Here is a 20,923-nt window from a genome sequence, read left to right on the forward strand (position 1 = left end):
AGCTATACCCAGAAATGTGTACATAAGTTAAATAAATTACATAACTAAGTTAAAGCAAATTAAAGAACCAAAGAACCCCAACTACACCCAATGCACATTTTGGCAGTGAATGGTAGCAGAAAAAAAAAAACATTCGCAAAGCATGAGAACATGTATAATAAATACTATAAATATGTTTATAAATCAACATGCACAGTATACAGTAAAAATGAGAGCTACATAATGGCAATGTACTCCTTGTGTAGAATTCTAATCTTTCCCTCTGTTAACTTGTTTCAGTTTCCTAGATAAATGTTAGGTTCTAGGTGCCACAGCACTGAGATTCCCACTTATCATGAAGTGTACCCTGTACTCTAGCATTAGGCCAGTGGGAGATACATAAAGAAAAGGATGTACACATGGGCAACTCAATGAATTAAGGTTTATTATGGAAAAATATGTATCCTGCTCTTAGATTATGCATTGACAGATATATGGCTGATCTACCTCCAGCAACATGAAGAAATGAAGACAATTTTTATTGGCACCATATTATATTATGGATAAATATTATTTGTAGTTAGAGAAGGTGAGAAAAAGAGAGATGAAGAAAAATGCAATCAATATTTACCAGAAGTAAAATAGAAATGTGTGTGTTTTGTCTCTAATTCATCTGCATATGGAGAGTTATAGTCAACCATGTAACCTGGAAAGAAGAAAACAGAACATAATAAATAATAGAAAGTAATATGGGTGCATTTTCAGTCTAATAATGGCATGGTGGTCAGTATAGATTATAACTACAATTTAAGGCCGTGTTACGTAGTAAGACACCAGCCGTTCCGTGACCCGGCCGGGTCATGGAACAGCCAGTACTGCATTACCGGACGGATGATCTTCACTGCCGTTGAATTCGGATGCGGGCGCATCAGTGTGCGCTGCATCCGAATTCCCCGCTGCACGCAATGGAGCGTGCGACCAGAGCCGCACACTCAATTGTGTGCACTGATATGTCTCCTGCGGCTGCTATTCAATGAATAGCGGCCGCAGAAAACTGACATGTCAGTTTTTGGTGGCACCGCTAGGGATCCCGGCCGGAGTGTATACTATGCGTATACACTCCCGCCAGGATTCCCTCAGCTGCAGTACTACGTAGATTCTGTTGTAATCTCGGCCCTTGTTGCAACGGCCGTGATTATTACGAAACTTACGTAGTGTGAACATAGCTTAAGGCTGTACAAACTTCGGTTCACGAATTGCGCCTTGTACTGCATGAAATCACCCTGCATAATAAGACTATGTTCTCACACACAATATTTCAGTCAGTATTTTTGGCCAAAACCAGGAGTGTAACCAACAGAAAAAAAACCTTTAATGCAAAGAATTGCATCTTTTCTGTGTATTTTTTTTACCTATTTTAGCTTTCGGTTAAAAATACTGATTAAAATACTGACTGAAAAACTGACCAAAATACTGCATGTGAATCCAGCCTAATATTAACCTCTGGGTCATGATCTTTGCATCTATAAAAAGTGACTGCAAGGTATTTTGCCTATTGCCACTCACTTTTGCATTCTGATCTTCTAGATAATGGACCACTGTATAAATGTACTGAATTTAAGGCATGCAATAATGTTTGGGCATAGAATACCTAATCCATTCAAAATCTTTAAACCTTTACAGTCTCATTTTTTGGGATACTACCCCTGAAGGTGCAGGGGAACTTAATAATTTCTGACAACCAAAGATACCCCATAGTTTACATCTGATCACTAAAGGTCTATGTATCCCAATATCCAGTCATCAGTTTGGGGGGGGGAGGGTTGTCTAACTCTAAAAAGTTCTACAGAATTAAACTAGGTCACTCTTCAATCATTAAAAAAGCAAAGATGAATCCTGAATTAACATAAAGGTTATGTTGACAAATACATACATGGTAAGGGAACATTTTTTATTAGACGTAATGCTACAGTGTTTGTGGAAGATTCTTAGCACGGAAACAATCGTAAGCATGGAATTGTAAGCACTATTTTATGAGTTACATTTCACATGAGGTAGAAAGTTAAGTAAAGTGCTCACCAGGAATAAAGTCAGGATGAACAGTCCAATAAATGTTTAAACAAAGCTCCTCCTTCTTCATACGATGATAACACTTGCAGTGGATGATGGAGGTAAGAGAAATGGCCTCCGCTGCCTCTTGACATTCTGGAGCATTTATGAGGGATGCTGCATCTGCTCTGGAGCAGTTCTTTAACACCAGGTAAGCGTTACTGCACAGAGCGTCATTCTTACACAGCACCTCCGCTGCCACACAGTCCTTTGGTTCCACTGAGTTAACGGACAAGGTGAAAGCTGAAGAAAGTAATACATATGCAAGATCATCTCATCTGCTCATTGGCCATCAATGCTAATATACAACAAATGAACTCTATTGTTCCAATACATGAAAAATTAAATTAAAATAAAAAAAAAAAATGTCTACAGCTCCTATGCAGACCCATAAGTTCCTACGGTAAAAGACAACCAACGAACACTATGTTCCAGATATGGGGCAGTAAGAATAGTGTTACCAATAGAAGGCAATATGAATACAGGTTCAAATGACATAAGATTAGTTTGTTGTCTTTTACCATGGAAACATATCATTCTGCATAGGAACTGTTGGCACAAAATGGCCGGAAATTTTTAATGAATTTTCAAAGCTGCCAGTTTTTAACTTCTCATCTGAATTAGGACTTTAAGAAAGTAGATGTGGTGCAGCAGCTAGTGGAACCAGCTAGTACTGAGACCAACGCTCCCTAATCTTAATGTATATGCCAATGATATTTAGAAAATGGCTAACCTCTTTAACCTACCCCATCATTTCTTCTCTGTGGAGATAAGCAATGTCAAAGGTTAATCACTAGAGATGAGCGAACCGGGTTCGGGTTCGAGTTCATCCGAACCCGAACGATCGGCATTTGATTTGCGGGGGCTGCTGAAGCTGGGTAAAGCTCTAAGGTTGTCTAGAAAACATGGATACAGCCAATGACTATATCCATGTTTTCCACATAGCCTTAGGGCTTTATCCAACTTCAGCAGCCACCGCTAATCAAATGCCGAAAGTTCGGGTTCGGATGGACTCCAGCATGCTCGAGGTTCACTCATCTCTATTAATCACATATCTCAATTTTCTTTATCAAGATTAAGACACATGGTAGATACATGACTTTATGATGGCATAGGATACTTTAATACCTTACTTACATCTATCTACAGAAGTATTTTCAGTGCTCACTATAAATATGGGGCATGTGCTGCCATCCTCAACACTGTGGATAGAACAAATAATGCAAAATTCTCATGGGCATACATATTGATAGGAAACGGAACAGAACTATGTAAAACCAGTACAAGCGATTTTAAGAAACTTTGTAATAGGTTTTATTAAGCAACTCTGTACTTAAAAAGCGGTTTTCCTACCTCTCCCCTAACTTCAGGAAAAAAAGGATTTCTGTGTCCATTATGTTCTATGGAGGGGGTAGGGGTTGAGGGAGAGTAAGCACTGAGAGAAGAAAAGGCAGCCCTGCACAACACAACATCCTGCAATATTACCTTACCAAATTTGCCTAGACAATATCCAAACTGTACAGCTGCTTGTCTCCTCTTGTCTCCTCTTCCTGCTCTTCCCATTGCCCCCCACCCCCCGCATAGGTTATAATGGACTCAGCAAACCAGTCTTCACTTTGCTCTTCTGTAATGAAGATGGCTTTAAATGATAATGTACAGATAAGTAGTAAGTGGGAAGGCTAGGAAACAGCTTTTTGAGTACTGAAAGTGGCTTTTTTGCCTAAAAAAATCTACAGTATTACAGAGTGTCTATAAATCGCTTTGTACTATTGATTCTGCAAAAATATTTTAAATGACAGTTGGGTTCACACTACATTTTTGCAATCCGTTTTTTGTTTTGTTTGTGTGCATCCGTTTTTCCATTGAATTCCATTATCAACCTCATTTTTGTGTCCGTTAAAAAAAAACGGATCTGTTTTGATCCCTTTTTCTAAATAATAAAATTTAATGGAAAAACGGATCAAAACAGATGCACATGGTTTTTCCATCCGTTTTTTGCAAAAAAGTATGGAAAAAAAAACTGATTGCAAAAACGTAGTGTGAACCCAGCCTTATACTATAAAGTTTTATCGCTACAATTACTAAATATCAGACACTGCAAACTGTCTATGAATGGAGAGTTTTTATAATGTTGCAAAACACATTGTACAGACATGGACATACAGTGAGTAGTTCAAAATCACTGACTGTGTTCTCTGCCTATGTACAAGAACTAAACTGTGGACATAGTAGTTTTGTGGAGAGATGGAAATACCAGTAAACCTTTGACCTGCCCATTGACCTCCTATTAAAATGTAGTTGAACTTCCTGAGTTCCTTTAAGACCCTTAAGGATAAACAAAGAAAAAATTGATTTTTTTTGTGGACTAATTGTCAACTCCGCTTTAGAGATGAGTGAACCTGCCTAATTTGCAGCAATTCCACTTTGCAGGATATTGGCATTCTAGCTGTCAATTTCTATATCTTAGTTAAGTTCTTTACAGGTTATTTTATTTTATTTTATTTTATTTTTTGCCTAAATAGGTAATTTGGAGCAATGCTTTGGATCACAATCCAGTGTAGGATGAAATTGGATCCAAAAATATGTAGCTTGCTATAATATTAGAAAATGTAGTCCCTATGGCTCTCAGAATTTCCCTTCTTACTCGAGGGCTTACTCTGGACATTGTGGAGGAAGGACACGAGCCAGATAGCTTTCCACAGTGATCCTATCTGGGCCCTGGCCCCCTGCCAGGTCCCCGTACCACAAAGTTCAGTCTTAGTCAGTACCCCGCATGGGAAGGACGCAAGACAGCACGTCTCTTACAAACTTTCTTTGGAGTAACACTCCAAAGCACTATGCGCTGGTTAACTCCTCTTAAGAGAGGATTAGCCAGAGACAACCTCAACCCATGCCGTGGACAAGGAGAAGTCACAGAGCAGAAGTCACAGAGCAGGACAGCATCCACAACAGAGCCAAAGAGCTAGGAACTCATCCGAGTGGAGCAAAGTTGCAGTAGCCTATGAACTCCATCTCGCAGCATGGGTGTCAGCAAGGGAAGCCTCAGCATTCTGCTCATCCCGAGTCTGTGGGTGGCGGTTCCTATCATCTGGGAGAGTCACTACACCACTCTGGCCATCCGTGACATAACCCTAAGGGACCCAGTAGCAACCAGTCAGGACACTGACCACAGGGGAAAAAGGTACAACCGGCCTTGTAAAATAAAAGCAGGCGTGCCATCACACCTGTGAGCCCCCCAGGCACTGGCATCACTTGACAACATACCAAGGTCCAGCTGTATTTCGGCCAACCACCACAGAAGTGGCGTCACACTACAACACCTAGCAAGTGACCGGCCGTTCCTCTGACCATCATCACCGGGGGTACACCACAAATGCAATGCAAAATATAAAGGGAAGACTTCTCTTCTGGTTTTGGCACAAAAAGTGCCAGTTTTCCAAAAAATTGCCATGTGTGTTTCCAGCCTGATGATAGTTGATAATGCTCCCTTTTTTCCATATTCCCTATTCACTAAAAATGCTGTACTAATATATGGCTGCAAGTACATTTCCGTTTTCCAATTGCTTTATGGTGACTACACCTGCCTTAGCCTCTGTTTTACAGTAATCTATACTGTACTTTTTCCATCTCCCACCCACCACTTGCACACAGGTCCAGATGGAAGAATCGTTCACCACATCCCTCCAGATGGAAATGCTTTTGTTTACTTAACCACGAATCAGCTGTTATGTTAGAATATATTGGTTAAACTGCTCTTATCAGGAAAACAATAGGGTTAATTTATAACCTGTGATCAGCGTGTTGTGCATATTTGTCCTGCGCGCTACGAATAGTGACCTTTACTGATACAACACTTTAAGCACCCGGTGAGAGATTGTATATTGCAAAGGTTTTTATCTGTCTGACTAGGCATAAGGTACTGTCTATTCTCCAGTTTGCATATATTTGACTACAGATGTTTATAAAATGTTATGGGGAAAATCCACGAGATGATATGTACATGGTGAGGTCAGCGAGATGGCTGCCTAATCCCAAGGATCCAGAAGCAGCAGAGCAGCATCTCTATAGTAATGTTGCGTGCACCTGTCAAACTGTTAGGGTTCAGCAGTGTTCTCTGAACCCGAATGCTCGGCCATGGCTCCTAGGGAGTCCTTGAAAACTTGAATACAGCCATAGGCGTTGCCGAACAGTTTTACTGTTTGGCTTTAGCATTTACTCTTAACTGTGAATTACTGTGTAGCGCACAAACACTCCATCCAGCAGTTGTACAGTATATTTTTTTATATATAAATATATATATATATATATATATATATATATATATATATATATATTTATATATATATATATGTTTTAATATTGAAACTTTCTACCCATCTTGGAGTGCTGGATCAAAAATGTATTCCTTCTGTTTCCATGTGTGAACTCACGCTTGGCTATCGAGCCTCCTCCATCCATTCTAATCAAGCACAAGCCTTCCATAGATGCAGGTGAGCTGATCCACCCTCTCTCTTTCTCTGCCTAGTAGTATACACTATATAGTCGAGATTGCATTTCCTTAACTGTTCTTTTAAAAGGGTAAAGAGCAGCTGACCCTCAGTTAATCCCAAAGTATCTCAGAAGGCGTTCATAGTTCATCCATTCTTTTCATTATAGCATTCTCTTAGGAGCCAGTATACCTGGACAAATAGCCATAGCTGAGCTTTTTAACTTCCAATTCCATGTTCATGTATCCACGTGCTTGTGGTCTATTTAGATACGACTTCTCTCCAAGTAATCTGGACTCAGATTTCTTATAGTAAATAGTGGTTTCTTCTTAATTCTGTAGTTGTCCCTCAACCCTCTGAGCAACAGTTTTCATTTTTGCATGGGCTTTCACCAGATGATGAGGTTCCAGCATCTTCTTGGTCAGGCATCACTTTGTTCTTTTAGGTAAGGCCCCAGTAGAAAATGTTTGAGAAGCTACCAAGTGTTGTCTACCATGAATTTCACACCTGATTTGAGATGGGGATATTGATGGGCATATTTACCAATTCTGTCTCCAATATGGCATGGTTTGTAATAATATTAACAATGTTTGGCACATGCCTTATTCTTAAACATGTAAGCATAGTATGGAATATGGTGACAAAGGGGGAAAGGGGGACAATTGGGGTTTTGCGCCTATTTTTAGGTGGATAATTGGATTTTTCACCCATTTTCGGTCTAAGTTCTATTTATTAACCAGTATTCGACAGGCGACTATTTATTGGATGCAACTTTTTTTGTAATTTGCCTGTTTTGAGTATACACCTACAAAGTTTGCATTATCTGGGATTAGCGGCCAATTTATCATTTGCAACTTGTTAAAAAGTCACACAAACAGGTGCAGACTAGAGATGAGCGAACCGGGTTCGGGTTTGAGTCAATCCGAACCCGAACATTCGGCATTTGATTAGCGGGGGCTGCTGAAGTTGGATAAAGCCCTGAGGCTATGTAGAAAACATGGATATAGTCATTGGCTGTATATATGTTTTCCAGACGAGCTTTATCCAAGTTCAGCAGCCCCCGCTACTCAAACCCGAACCCGATTCGCTCATCTCTAGTGCAGAAATATGTCTAGTCACTACCAGGTGAATATGCTTGCACAATTTTTGCTTAGATGCATTCACTATGGTACTGCTACATTTTAATAAATTAGTCACAAGCTATTGGAACAAAATATACACCAATCCTCGTTAGAATAGTCACACAAATCAGACTCCTTAGTAAATGTCCCTCAAAATGTTTATTTAGAATATTTTCCATGTTTGTCCAAGTTTAGTTTAGACCCCTATGATTAGCCAGGAGAAGTACATGACTGAACATCTCTCCATCTTGCTGCAGGAGACATGCTCAATAGATCTATTATAGATCTCCTGCAGTAAGACGGGAAGAGCAGCAAGACGGCAAGAGTTGCACTTAGCTGGGTCATTGTAGTGATCAGGGGGGAACTGAAGATCCAGACCCCAACCAATCAAAACTTTTGACATTCTCTAAGATATGTCAAAGGTTTGTTAGCTAGTAGTAATAGTGACTGCCCACCCTTAAATATAATATTGTTCATTTGTTCTAAATAAATCTAACATTCAGTGACATTTGTTTTCAAATATTTTTATAGTTTTATTTTTCTAATAAACAAATATATTTTGATTAAGACATAAAAGGGATTGCCGAGCATCTCACCACTTCCTGGTCCTTGTCATTATAGAAATCAATTCTCAGCTAATCACTGGTAGCAGGGACCAGGCAGCAGTTCTGCTGTGTTATATTTCTATCCCAGTCTGGCCATGTCAAATAAATAAATAAATAAATATATATATATATATATATATATATATATATATATATATATATATATATATATATATATATATATATATATAAACACTGTACAACCCCTTTAACCATTACTAGATGCCTTAGTTTTTTTGTTTTTGTTTTTTTTTAGACGTTACATTGATGCATCAATGGATCACTTCCTTGGACTACTTATTGCTATAACTGTAGTTTCATAAATTTAATACAGAGAAATAAATTTAACCAGAACATAAGTCTAGGCTGTTTTGCATAGCAAAAATTCTTGCCCTCGTCTGATGTATTTTGTATTGATACTGGTGTCCTGCCCATGTCACTAGGTCTGGCAGCTGGCCAAGTTCATCTCCTTTGAAGATTACTGAAGTCTTTTCATTATGTGAGAAGAATACATCCTCAGATATAGATATTTCAGAGAAGGACTAGGGAGTATTCTGAAGACTATTTATGACCTTTCGATAGTACTATTCTTTCTGTATGGAGACTTTTGGCTCACCATGTATATACTTTCATCTGTATGAGTTGCTTATTTATGGAAGTACACACAATGCAACAAACATAAAATATGCATTTACAATGTTTTTATCTTAAGTAATAAAATATTAAAATGCAATGTTCTAATTGACAACCTCCCGGCATCATAATGATACAATAAGCCAAGAGGCTTGTGAATCCGGTCTGTTGCACATCTTCCTTGCACGGACCGTATTCACAGAACATGTAAATGCACCATTATGGGTATGATTAACCAGACTGCCTTGCTCCATACCTTTTCTAGATTTACCTTCTAAAAAGTATCTATATAGCACCTGGTCACCCAGGCACACCTTATTCTCTCTAAGGATGGGTTCACACTACGGAATCCGTGTGGATAACTTCCGGCGAATTCCGTCGCTAGTACGGGCTCACGGCCGTGCGACTTTCCACCAGCTTCCTAGACACCATTCTATGGGCGGGCCGATTCGGCTATCCGCCGAAAGAATTCACATGTCACTTCCTTCGTTGGAATGCGCAATCCGCGCGTGCATAGAATGGTGTCTATGGCACAGGCAGAGAGATGCGTGGTCTTGAACAGGTTCTAGCAACAGTATGCTCACGGATTCCGTAGAGTAAACCCACCCTATAGCAGTGAGAGTGAAATAACATTTCATTGCATCAATGCATCCACAGAAATATCAGCGATAAGGTCATGTAGCTTATTTCTAAATACAATCCATAAGAAACACCTCAAAGAAGCAAGTGACTGGCTGCAAATTTATCTGCAGATAGGACTGTCTTCTGCTAACATTTGGGGCCCATTACTACTTTGCCAAGCAAAGAATTTTAGGTACTCTGGCGGTCCATTGAACACAGACTCAGTTCAATGATTTCTGTCTTTTCTATATTTTGGTCCCCTGTACATTGCATCTGCCTTATAATAATCGTTATGTTATCATGCTAGGAGAAGGGGAGGGTCACCTACTGATAAAATGTAAAACACCATCATCTATATGTCATATCACTGTAATCTTTAATTAACTTTCATTGCAAGTGGCATGTTCAACATGACCCTAGCCTTTTACGACTCCGGTCTTCAATTATCTATCCTCTTTATAGTGAATATCTTCGTTATATAGTGCCTATAAATTTCATCATATGAGGGAATCATTAATTTTATAACTAGTATCCTAATGACTTTTTGCCGAGGTGTAATTGGATCTGGGCAACCAAGGGCACTTACAATTTAAGAAGTGGCCCGCTATTTCCCAGAAAGGAAATGTTAAAGAAAGCCAAGACCAGAAAAACAACCATATATTTGGTTAATCCCGCTAATTTCAATAAGAGCAACGCGGAACGGCCATTGTTGTTACACTGTGGGAACATAGCCTAAAGTTGTATGCTGGAGATCTCTGGAAGGGGATACTCTGATCTACTTAATGCAGAAGGTAATACTGTCCAACATGCAGAACGCCATGCAGAACGCCTTTAGAAGGGTTATCCATGGAGCCTTTCGGCACTCCACTTTCTCCCTCTCACCAGGGAGGGGGGTGGGTGCATGTCGCAAGTATTGCATGCGGGTGAAACCACTCCCCTGTCCTACAGCTGCCCAATGTTGCCACAAAATCGGTAACATCAGGCAGCTATTGAACATCTCAAAGACATGCATCCAGCCTTCCAGTCAGAGAGAAGAGGTGGAGCGCCAAGGAGAACAAGTTTCTGCTTCCCAGATAACCCCTTTAAGGCTTCCCTTAGACACAACTTTTCCACAACATTTTTGGGGCTTAAAAACCACCCAGCAGTGCTTCCTGTGGTTTATTTTTTTTTTAAATTGTCGGTTTCTCATTTTAGGGTAAATTACTATAGGCAATACTCTGGCATTTTATCGATGCAATTTTTCTAGCAATTAGGGGGAAAAAACAATAATATGCATTTAGACTAGGGATGGTCCGAACCTGCCGAGGTTCGGGTTCATACGAACCCGAACTCTCGGCAATGATTCCAGCTGTCTGCCCGCTCCGTGGAGAGGGTGGATAAAGCCGGAGGACCGCCTGGAAAACTGGGATACAGCCATAGCTATAGGCTGTATCCCAGTTTTCCAGGCGGTCCTCCCACTGTATCCACCCGCTGCGCGGAGCGGGCAGACAGCGGGAATCTGATGCTGAGCATTCGGCAGGTTCGAACCATCCTTAATTTAGACATAATGGTTTTTTTTCTGGCAGTTTTTACCTCTTTATAGAAGTCTGTGGGGGAAAAATGCCACCATTTCTATTGGAAAACTCGAAATAAAGGCCCCGCTGCAGTTAAAAAAAAATCTGCACATGCACCAAAAAAGCCAAAACAACTGCCCAGAAAAAATATTTTGTAAGTATTGTGTTAAATTTCTTCACATTAACTCCCGGCTAACATTAGACCCCTGTGTTTTTTAACCAAGAAAAACATCTAGTCTGAGTCCACCCTAAGATCAGTACTTAGGGACTTAGGGGAAGATTTATCAAACTGGTGTAAAGTAGAATTGTCTTAGTTGCTCTTAGCAAACAATCAGATTCCACCTTTTATTTTCCAAAGAATCTGTGAGGATTTAAAAGTGGAATCTGATTGGTTGCTAGGGGCAACCAAGTCAATTCTATTTTACACCAGTTTGATAAATCTCACCCTAAATTCTGGATTAAAATCAGTTTTTTAAGCACTGTGCACATAAGGCTCTCTCAACACTGGAGGTATGTTTCTGTGGACCCTTAATGTATACTTCTGCTATACAGTTAGACGCTATCATCCATCCAGAAGAAAACTGCAAACTCCACCAGAAACCAACTAGAGGCCATAACAACACTTTTCTGGCTTCCATCATGTGACTGTGCACCCAGAAGTTTTCCTACGTATACGCACATGGATACCACAAGCAAGTTTACTATAACAAGGCGAAAAGTAAAATAGGTACTATATCCTATAAATCAGTAATGTTAATGATTCTACTGCTTCCAGACAAGGATACAGAATAATCTTATTACACCTTTGATATTGTGCCCTTGTTTAGTATGTTCACGGCTCCTTCATACACTGTAGAAATCCATCAATAATACATAATACAGCATTATGAGCAAGTAAAGTGGTTTTTCCAAGCAGAATTCACTTTGCCCTTCATATTTAATTGCTGGTGATGTCATTTACTATGTGAATTGAATTCTTCCTTCATAATGTAACAATACAATGTCAGGAGTTAGGGGCATGGATTTCCCGTCAGTACCCGACTTCCCACTATTGCTTGACATTACATAGTAGAGCCAATTGGGAAATGTATGCATGTACAGTATCTGCTTTAGACCCTCACAATCCCTACTAGGGATACAGAACCGTAGAGCATCAGTGCCCCAACAGTAAATCCCACCAATCTTAAAATGAGGAAACCTGGTCCATCACTTGGCTGTGTCTCTATCTAGCTCAGACTGAACATGCATATGAGTTTATTTCCCTGGCAGTATAGGAACTGGGTACATTCAGATCTGTCTTAGGAAATCACTTTAATTCAGAGTTTTTAATAAAGCAATGTCGTACTCGATGGCACTCTATATGAGATATAGGTGAAAGTTTTATTAGACTGACATCTACTACAAGGAATGAAACTCATTAAAAAAAAACTCTGAAGGGGTTTGTGTGTTAAACCTCTTATTTCTAGACACAAAGGGTGGTCCCCACACAAATACACCATACAGGTAATCCTAATAACTGCAACGGACAGATTACTACAGAAAGGACAAGGGACCCATGAAGCAAGCTAACATGAGGATTGAAGCATGGTAGTATGGATCTGCAAAAGGAAAGGCTGTCCCATCCAATAGGACTCAGTCTGGAAACACACATATATAAATATATAGAAAAATTCTGGGAAATCAGCACTTCAGAGTAACTTCTCCATTCACATAAGATAAGGACCACAGCACTGGAAAAAAAAACCTGCACTCTGAAAAGAGGTTTATCCATCCAACAGGCTGGTGGTCAAATACATGGAACTTTTTAGCTCCAGCCTGGAGCCTTTTTCAAGCTTGGAAAAAGCTCAGAGCTGTCACTAAAATGTTGCAGCACCAGAGCTGAAACAAGCCCTGTATTTGATGCACCAGACTACACCTCTTTTCTGAGTACTATGATTCATTATTATATCACACCAAATAAAATGACATGTTAACCATTGTAAAGAATTTTGGCCAATTTTTTTCTAACCAGAGTCCAGCTAAGGATTTTAGGACTTTTAGGTCCACAACATATGGAGCCAGTAAAAGCTACCTACAGCCTATTCAAACATGGACTGAAAAAATAAGATAGATAAGAATTGCCAGGAACATATGTGATGAGATAACAGAGAAGTCTGTGGCATCTGGGAACTCTATTAAATTCCCAATCACATCAAAGACCTGATGTAAGTCCATCTATGCACTTAGCCTAAGAACCACAAAGAGCATGGAACAGCAGACATGTCTACATAGCCCATAGAGCAGCCAGAGCTGTCCCCACCAGGATTTACTGGTCTGGGGCAGAATCTTATCCTACTTCTAATGTCTAGCTGGGAGGGCAGCTGATGGGAGTTGTAGTAATTCTACACCTGTAACCAGGTAATATCTAGTACAACCTGCGCACTGGTGCATTATGGGACTCATTGCATGTCCCTAATAACAAACACTTCTGCTAATAAATCCTGGGCAAACACCATGAGTGACGGGGCAATGTGCTGGGTGAGTGCCCCTGCCATATTACAGGCTGTCTGCAGGTGATGGCTGGCACTAATCTCCATTGTGTCTGCTGTCACAATAGCCAACACCTGTACAGCACCGATCCCTCGGTGATACACAGTGCTGTGTACAGCGCTGCCCGGGGCACCATCACCTGTCTATAGAGGAGTAACAGAAGAGACACTCACCAGCTTTCACAAAGAGCAGGATGACCCCCAAACCCATCATGATGGGGAGCAGCAGCCGAGTCTTCTATCACACAGGTCCCAGAGCTAATATCCAGGCTCTATGCCAGCAGCTCCATCCCCAGCCAGTGCGCCACGATGATGGGAGTAGTCATACTCTGTCAGGAACTTTAGGCAGTGGTAGTGGGAGCCTCTCTCCTCGGCAGTGACTGAGAAGTAATTGAGCCGAGTGGTGTGTCCACCCGAGCCCCGCTCTGCGCCCCGCCCCCGCCACTCTCTCGGCGCTGCCCTGCACTCTCTCAGCTCTGCTGCCCTGCACTCTCTCAGCTCTACTACCCTGCACTCTCTCAGCTCTGCTGCCCTGCACTCTCAGCTCTGCCCTGCACTCTCTCAGCTCTGCTACCCTGCACTCTCTCAGCTCAGCTGCCCTGCACTCTCTCAGCTCAGCTGCCCTGCACTCTCTCAGCTCTGCTACCCTGCACTCTCTCAGCTCTGCTACCCTGCACTCTCTCAGCTCTGCTGCCCTGCACTCTCTCAGCGCTGCCCTGCACTCTCTCAGCTCTACTACCCTGCACTCTCTCAGCTCTGCTACCCTGCACTCTCTCAGCTCAGCTGCCCTGCACTCTCTCAGCTCAGCTGCCCTGCACTCTCTCAGCGCTGCCCTGCACTCTCTCAGCTCTACTACCCTGCACTCTCTCAGCTCTGCTACCCTGCACTCTCTCAGCTCTGCTACCCTGCACTCTCTCAGATCTGCTACCCTGCACTCTCTCAGCTCTGCTACCCTGCACTCTCTCAGCTCTGCTGCCCTGCACTCTCTCAGCTCTGCTGCCCTGCACTCTCTCAGCTCTACTACCCTGCTCTCTCAGCTCTGCTGCCCTGCACTCTCTCAGCTCTGCTGCCCTGCACTCTCTCAGCGCTGCCCTGCACTCTCTCAGCTCTACTACCCTGCACTCTCTCAGCTCTGCTACCCTGCACTCTCTCAGCTCTGCTACCCTGCACTCTCTCAGCTCTGCTACCCTGCACTCTCTCAGCTCTGCTACCCTGCACTCTCTCAGCTCTGCTACCCTGCACTCTTTCAGCTCTGCTGCCCTGCACTCTCTCAGCTCTACTACCCTGCTCTCTCAGCTCTGCTGCCCTGCACTCTCTCAGCTCTGCTACCCTGCACTCTCTCAGCTCTGCTACCCTGCACTCTCTCAGCTCTGCTACCCTGCACTCTCTCAGCTCTGCTACCCTGCACTCTCTCAGCTCTGCTACCCTGCACTCTCTCAGCTCTGCTACCCTGCACTCTCTCAGCTCTGCTACCCTGCACTCTCTCAGCTCTGCTGCCCTGCACTCTCTCAGCTCTACTACCCTGCTCTCTCAGCTCTGCTGCCCTGCACTCTCTCAGCTCTGCTGCCCTGCACTCTCTCAGCGCTGCCCTGCACTCTCTCAGCTCTACTACCCTGCACTCTCTCAGCTCTGCTACCCTGCACTCTCTCAGCTCTGCTACCCTGCACTCTCTCAGCTCTGCTACCCTGCACTCTCTCAGCTCTGCTACCCTGCACTCTCTAAGCGCTGCCCTGCACTTTCTAAGCTCAGCTGCCCTGCACTCTCTCAGCGCTCCCCTGCACTCTCTCAGCTCTGCCCTGCACTCTCTCAGCTCTGCTGCTCCTGGTGACACTCCATGCTTTTTTGTTCTTTATGTTGAGCACACACAGATTGTGGAGAGGCTGTTTTTTGTGAAGTCAATGTGTTCCTTTTAACAAGGAGGCATTGTTCTTTAGATGGTTTTGCTATAATGGCACTGACCATACAATGGGGAGAATAAGGTCCTTCTGTACATAAATCAAGTAGTGATAACCACAGAACAGACAATTCCCTACCTGTGTTGTTGCTTCTGTCAAAATATTGGACAAAAAGTGCTGCCTACTGTTCTACTTTGGTAAAGTCACCATGGCAGATGAAGAGTCAATAGCGCCCATTGGTGTTCACCCAGCTAATTTGACTCAAAATCGAAGCAAAATATCGTTAATTAAACACTATGCGTGACCATGAGATATGGTGCGTTTACACAGACAGATTGGATTAGATTAGAATGGATTAGAAAAGAGGAAAAATCTCAGTCTTTCCTTTATGACCTGATCCCTGTTTAGTCTGTTCCTGGTTTTGGCTTAAAAAATCTGTCAGATAAATCTGTCTGTGTAAACGCACCAATAGCCTGAGACAGATCATGCAGAAATTTGTGCCAGCTGACGCTTATCTCATGCGCTTGACCAGCTTAAAATGTACCTGTCATCATAACTTTCAAAATGTAAATCAAAAGTAGATGTGATATAAAGCAATTACATTCATTATTTATTTATTTTTTAGTTAATATGGAAAACACGGCACTTTCTGTGATTAGATATTTTTGAAAAAAAGGTTTTCTATGTAGATTTGCTGCTGCTCTGGACAGTTCAGAGAAGTCAGCAGAGAGCACTGTGTCAGACTGAAAAGAAAAAACATGTAGGACATACAGCAGCTGATAAGTATGGGAACACTTGAAATGTTTAAATCGAAATAAATTACAAATTTTTTCTTAATTTGAAATTTTTTTTTATTTCGCTGGATAACCCCTTTAAGTCATTGCACTCTGTACTGGTCAGGACTTCCTGTGTTTAGTCTCTTTTTTAAAAAAAAATCTAAAGTCTAGGATTACAACAGTTTGGGCTGTTCAGACTGTACAAGTCAGGTGCACCACTTAGCCCAAGTAATATATTCACAGCCCTGCAGAGAAGGAAAAGTGAAAGTCATACAAACCAACATGCCCTGTGGGAGGGAGCTGAAACATTGCTGTATTTAGCATGTGGTTTTAGCCATGCGGGCATCTACTGCATATCTATGGGTGCGTTTACACAGGCAGATTTATCTGACAGATTTTGGAAGCCAAAGCCAGGAGTGGATTTGAAAAGAGGAGAAATCTCAGTCTTTCCTTTATGACCCGTTTCCTGGCTTTGGCTTAAAAAATCTGTCAGATAAATCTGCCTGTGTAAACGCACCATATGTAACTGAACCCTTATCAAGGGCCTTTCCAGCTGACACCCTGAAATGTTCACTTGGAGTAGTGCTGCTTTTCATAGATTTTTATATTCTGAATACTGTAGCTTGTTCCATTCACTCGTTCACACAGTCAATCCACTGAAAGCACTGTTTTCAGCAGGGTGCACAGTGACTGACGGGTGCATTTTTCTTTTATAATCCCCTAGTTGCGCAAACACTAAACGAGACCAAGAGACAAAGGATAAAAGACATTGCTAGACATTTCAATAGGAAATCTATTTTGAGGTGTCCTTTTTCTGCAGTGTAGTAAACCTACACAAGAAGAAAGTGCATTGACCTGTGTAGTCACTTGGCATGTTAATAGTTTGTATGACTTTCACTTTTATTGCAACCAAACAGGCTGTTTTATGCAATTTGCATAACATCCATAATAGTTACTGGGAGTGAAAAAGCAGAGCACTGCAAGCTATATGGTTTGCATAACATGTGAGTTAAGTAAACAGCTTACACTGTTTACACAGTCCCAAGATACATAACTTACTAATATAGTGTTCTAAATGTGCTTTTGCATGATTCACCACTGACAGGAAATTAGAACTACAAAATATGTATTGATACAGCTTCAAGGCTCCTCTCTATTTACGTAGACAGTATATCTTGATGTCACAGAAGGCTCGGCTGGATCTTATCTCTGAGCTCAAGCTCCACCCCCCCCCCCCTTTACAGTATGGCGCCTTCTGATGAATGCTGCTACAAAAAAAGCAGAGAGAGAGAGTGAATGCAGCAGGTGCTGCAACCTCACTGATAGTACAATAGTCTGCAGTAAAATGAAAAGTTTTGCAACAGCTTTCACAAGTGCTGTGGGAGAGGAGTAGGCAGTGTGGGAGGGCTGTGATTAACAGCTGATGGAAAGCAATGCATTATTGGAATTGTAGTACTGAGCAGTCAGGAAGTACAGAACTAAGACCCCCAAAACAAACCAAATTTGGTTGGTTTCATAACTGAGGTAGATTGGTAGGCAGTAGAGATGAGCGAATAGAGAAATATTTGTTTCGATTGGATTAGATTCGAATAGCTCCCGATTTTCGACTATTTGATCGAATATCGGATCCCATTATAGTCTATGGGAGAAAAATCCTTGGGACTTGGAAATCAAGATTCCACCACTAGAAGGTCACCAAGTGCCCAATGAAACCTCAGAAAATGACGCCAACACCACTGGAATGCATATGGGACAGCAGAGGAAGCATGCCAGGGTACATGAACGTAAAGTAGAAGTGTACCTTTTGGTCTAGCGGTACTTGCCTGCGAATTAGGTGGTGCGTAATATTAGCGTATGTTTGTTTCTTGTTTATTCAGTACACTTGTGAAATACAATTGTTTGCAGAGTTATATATTGCCCAGCCAGTGATGTGAATTGCACACATGAATATATTGCATATATATGTCCACTTTCAGTATTACGCCACTATCACAGACTATCAACTATAGACTCCAAACACAATATAACCGCTTTGTATAATGGAAAAAATACTCAGACAACTTATTTCATATACAGCCGTATACTGGATATAGAATTGTTTTTACAACAATAGAAATAAAGGGCTGGTCAGCGCCATTCCTGGACACAGACTGTGCAAATCTCTAGAGTCGAGACAACAGCTATATTATCCCACACACTGTATACAGCCGTTTACCGGATATAGAAATTGTTTTTACAACAATAGAAATAAAGGGCTGGTCCACGCCTTCCCTGGACGCACACTGCGCAAATTTCTAGAGTAGAGATAACAGCTATATTATCACACACACTGTATACAGCCGTTTACCGGATATAGAAATTGTTTTTACAACAATAGAAATAAAGGGCTGGTCAACGCCTTCCCTGGACGCACACTGCGCAAATTTCTAGAGTAGAGATAACAGCTATATTATCACACACACTGTATACAGCCGTTTACCGGATATAGAAATTGTTTTTACAACAATAGAAATAAAGGGCTGGTCAACGCCTTCCCTGGACGCACACTGCGCAAATTTCTAGAGTAGAGATAACAGCTATATTATCACACACACTGTATACAGCCGTTTACCGGATATAGAAATTGTTTTTACAACAATAGAAATAAAGGGCTGGTCGGCACCTTTACTGGACGCAGACTGCGCAAATTTGTGAAAGCAAGATAAAAGGTATTATCCCACAATTTCAGTATACAGCCGTATACACTATCAGTGGCTATACACACTGTGTATACACTGCCTGTCTCACAACAGCTTATACAGTGTATACACACTGCCTGTCTCACAAATCCTTCTACAGTGTGTGTATACACTGCCTGTCTCACAACAGCTTATACAGTGTAGACACACCGCTTGTCTCACAACTGCTTATACAGTGTGTGTATACACTGCCTATCTCACTACAGCTTATACAGTGTAGACACACTGCTTGTGTCACAGCAGCTTGTAAATGTCTGCTTTTATATAGTATCAGCCCTAACAAGGGCTTTTGGGGGTCCCTTCCTACCTACCTTGACCTAAAACCTTCCTCTCCCTGTTTTACAGTCTGTCCCTCTCTAGTTCCAACCAGCAAGTGACACGAATCTCAAATCACTATTCTTCTATTCAGGAGTTCACATGGTTTAGCCAGCCAATCACAGAATTTTTTTTTTTAAGTCCTGCCTTCTCCTAGTGCCTGTCCCTACCCCCTGCATGTGTATTGGCTGGAAAAAAGCGCCAGGGGATGTGGGAGGGCGACTCAAATTTTTACTGCGTTTTAGCACGAATATTGGACCGTGGTTGAATACTTCGTAGCGTACTATTCGATTGAATAGCTATTCGATCAAATAGCATTCGCTCATCTCTACTGTGTCCAGTAAAGGCGCCGACCAGCCCTTTATTTCTATTGTTGTAGAAACAATTCTATATCCAGTATACGGCTGTATACAGTGTGTGGGATAATATAGCTGTTATCTTGACTCTAGAGATTTGCGAAGTGTGCGTCCAGGGAAGGCGTTGACCAGCCCTTTATTTCTATTGTTGTAAAAACAATTCTGTATCCAGTATATGGCTGTATACAGTGTGTGGGATAATATAGCTGTTATCTCGACTCTAGAAATTTGCGCAGTCTGCGTCCATGGAAGGCGCTGACCAGCCCTTTATTTCTATTGTTGTAAAAACAATTCTATATCCAGTATACGGCTGTATATTAAATAAGTTATTTTTTTATTTATATTAAATAAGTATTTTTTCCCATTACACAAAGCGGTTATATTGTGTTTGTAGTCTATAGTTGATAGTCTGAGATAGTGGCGTAATACTGAAAGTGTGTATATATATATATATATATATATATATATATATATATTCATATGTGCAATTCACATCACTGGCTGGGCAATATATAACTCTGCAAACAATTGTATTTCACACATGTACTGAATAAACAAGAAACAAACATATGCTAATATTACACACCACCTAATACGTTCCGTTCATGTACCCTGGCATGCTTCCTCTGCTGTCCCATATGCATTCTAGAGGTGTTGGCATCATTTCCTGAGGTTTCATTTGCCACTTGGTGACCTCCTAGTGGTCGAATCTTGAATTCCAAGTCCCAAGGATTTTTCTCCCATAGACTATAGTGGGATTTGATATTCGATCGAATAGTCGAATATCGGGAGCTATTCGAATCGAATCCAATCGAATCGAATATTTCACTATTCGCTTATCTCTAGTAAGCAGCGCTATATACTTCTGCAGAATGTTTATTTTTTAGCTTATATAGAGCTAAACTGCCTGTTTTTTGTCTTTCAGACTAATTCTGCTGCTGCAAACATGCTGGGCAATGCCAGGAAGCCCTCATTCTTTAGATAGTCGAATGACCCAGAGGCATGATCCGCATTTATAAGACATTTATGGCATATCTTCTGGATATGTTATAAATATTGGAGATAGGAATACCATTCTATTGTATCTATCTCCTTTTAGTTATATACCAAATATTTCTTAAAACATGTCATGTTCTCAGAAGATTGCAATGGTTGAGATCTGAAATCATTGCCCAGTTTCCAGCTATATAAGGTAACATACTCCTTT

The 20,923-nt window shown here is 41.4% G+C and overlaps 1 protein-coding gene across 2 annotated transcripts in view; it reads right to left on the reverse strand.

Annotated features, from left to right (window-relative positions):
• Window positions 1-20,923, reverse strand: part of GFRA3 (GDNF family receptor alpha 3) — a 60,026-nt gene that overhangs the window by 18,769 nt on the left and 20,334 nt on the right. Inside the window, exons 1-3 of one of the 2 annotated variants that reach the window (XM_069972904.1) lie at window positions 13,811-14,006; window positions 2,059-2,331; window positions 611-685 (exon numbers count right to left, since the gene is read on the reverse strand). In XM_069972904.1, coding sequence (XP_069829005.1) covers window positions 611-685; window positions 2,059-2,331; window positions 13,811-13,850 — 388 coding nt within the window. In that variant the 5' untranslated portion in view covers window positions 13,851-14,006. Of the gene's footprint in view, window positions 1-610; window positions 686-2,058; window positions 2,332-13,810; window positions 14,007-20,923 lie in introns of those variants that run through there. The other variant, XM_069972897.1, reaches the window with a different exon arrangement.

This window comes from Dendropsophus ebraccatus, chromosome 1, assembly GCF_027789765.1.
Source record: "Dendropsophus ebraccatus isolate aDenEbr1 chromosome 1, aDenEbr1.pat, whole genome shotgun sequence".
Classification (NCBI taxonomy): Eukaryota; Metazoa; Chordata; class Amphibia; order Anura; family Hylidae; genus Dendropsophus; species Dendropsophus ebraccatus.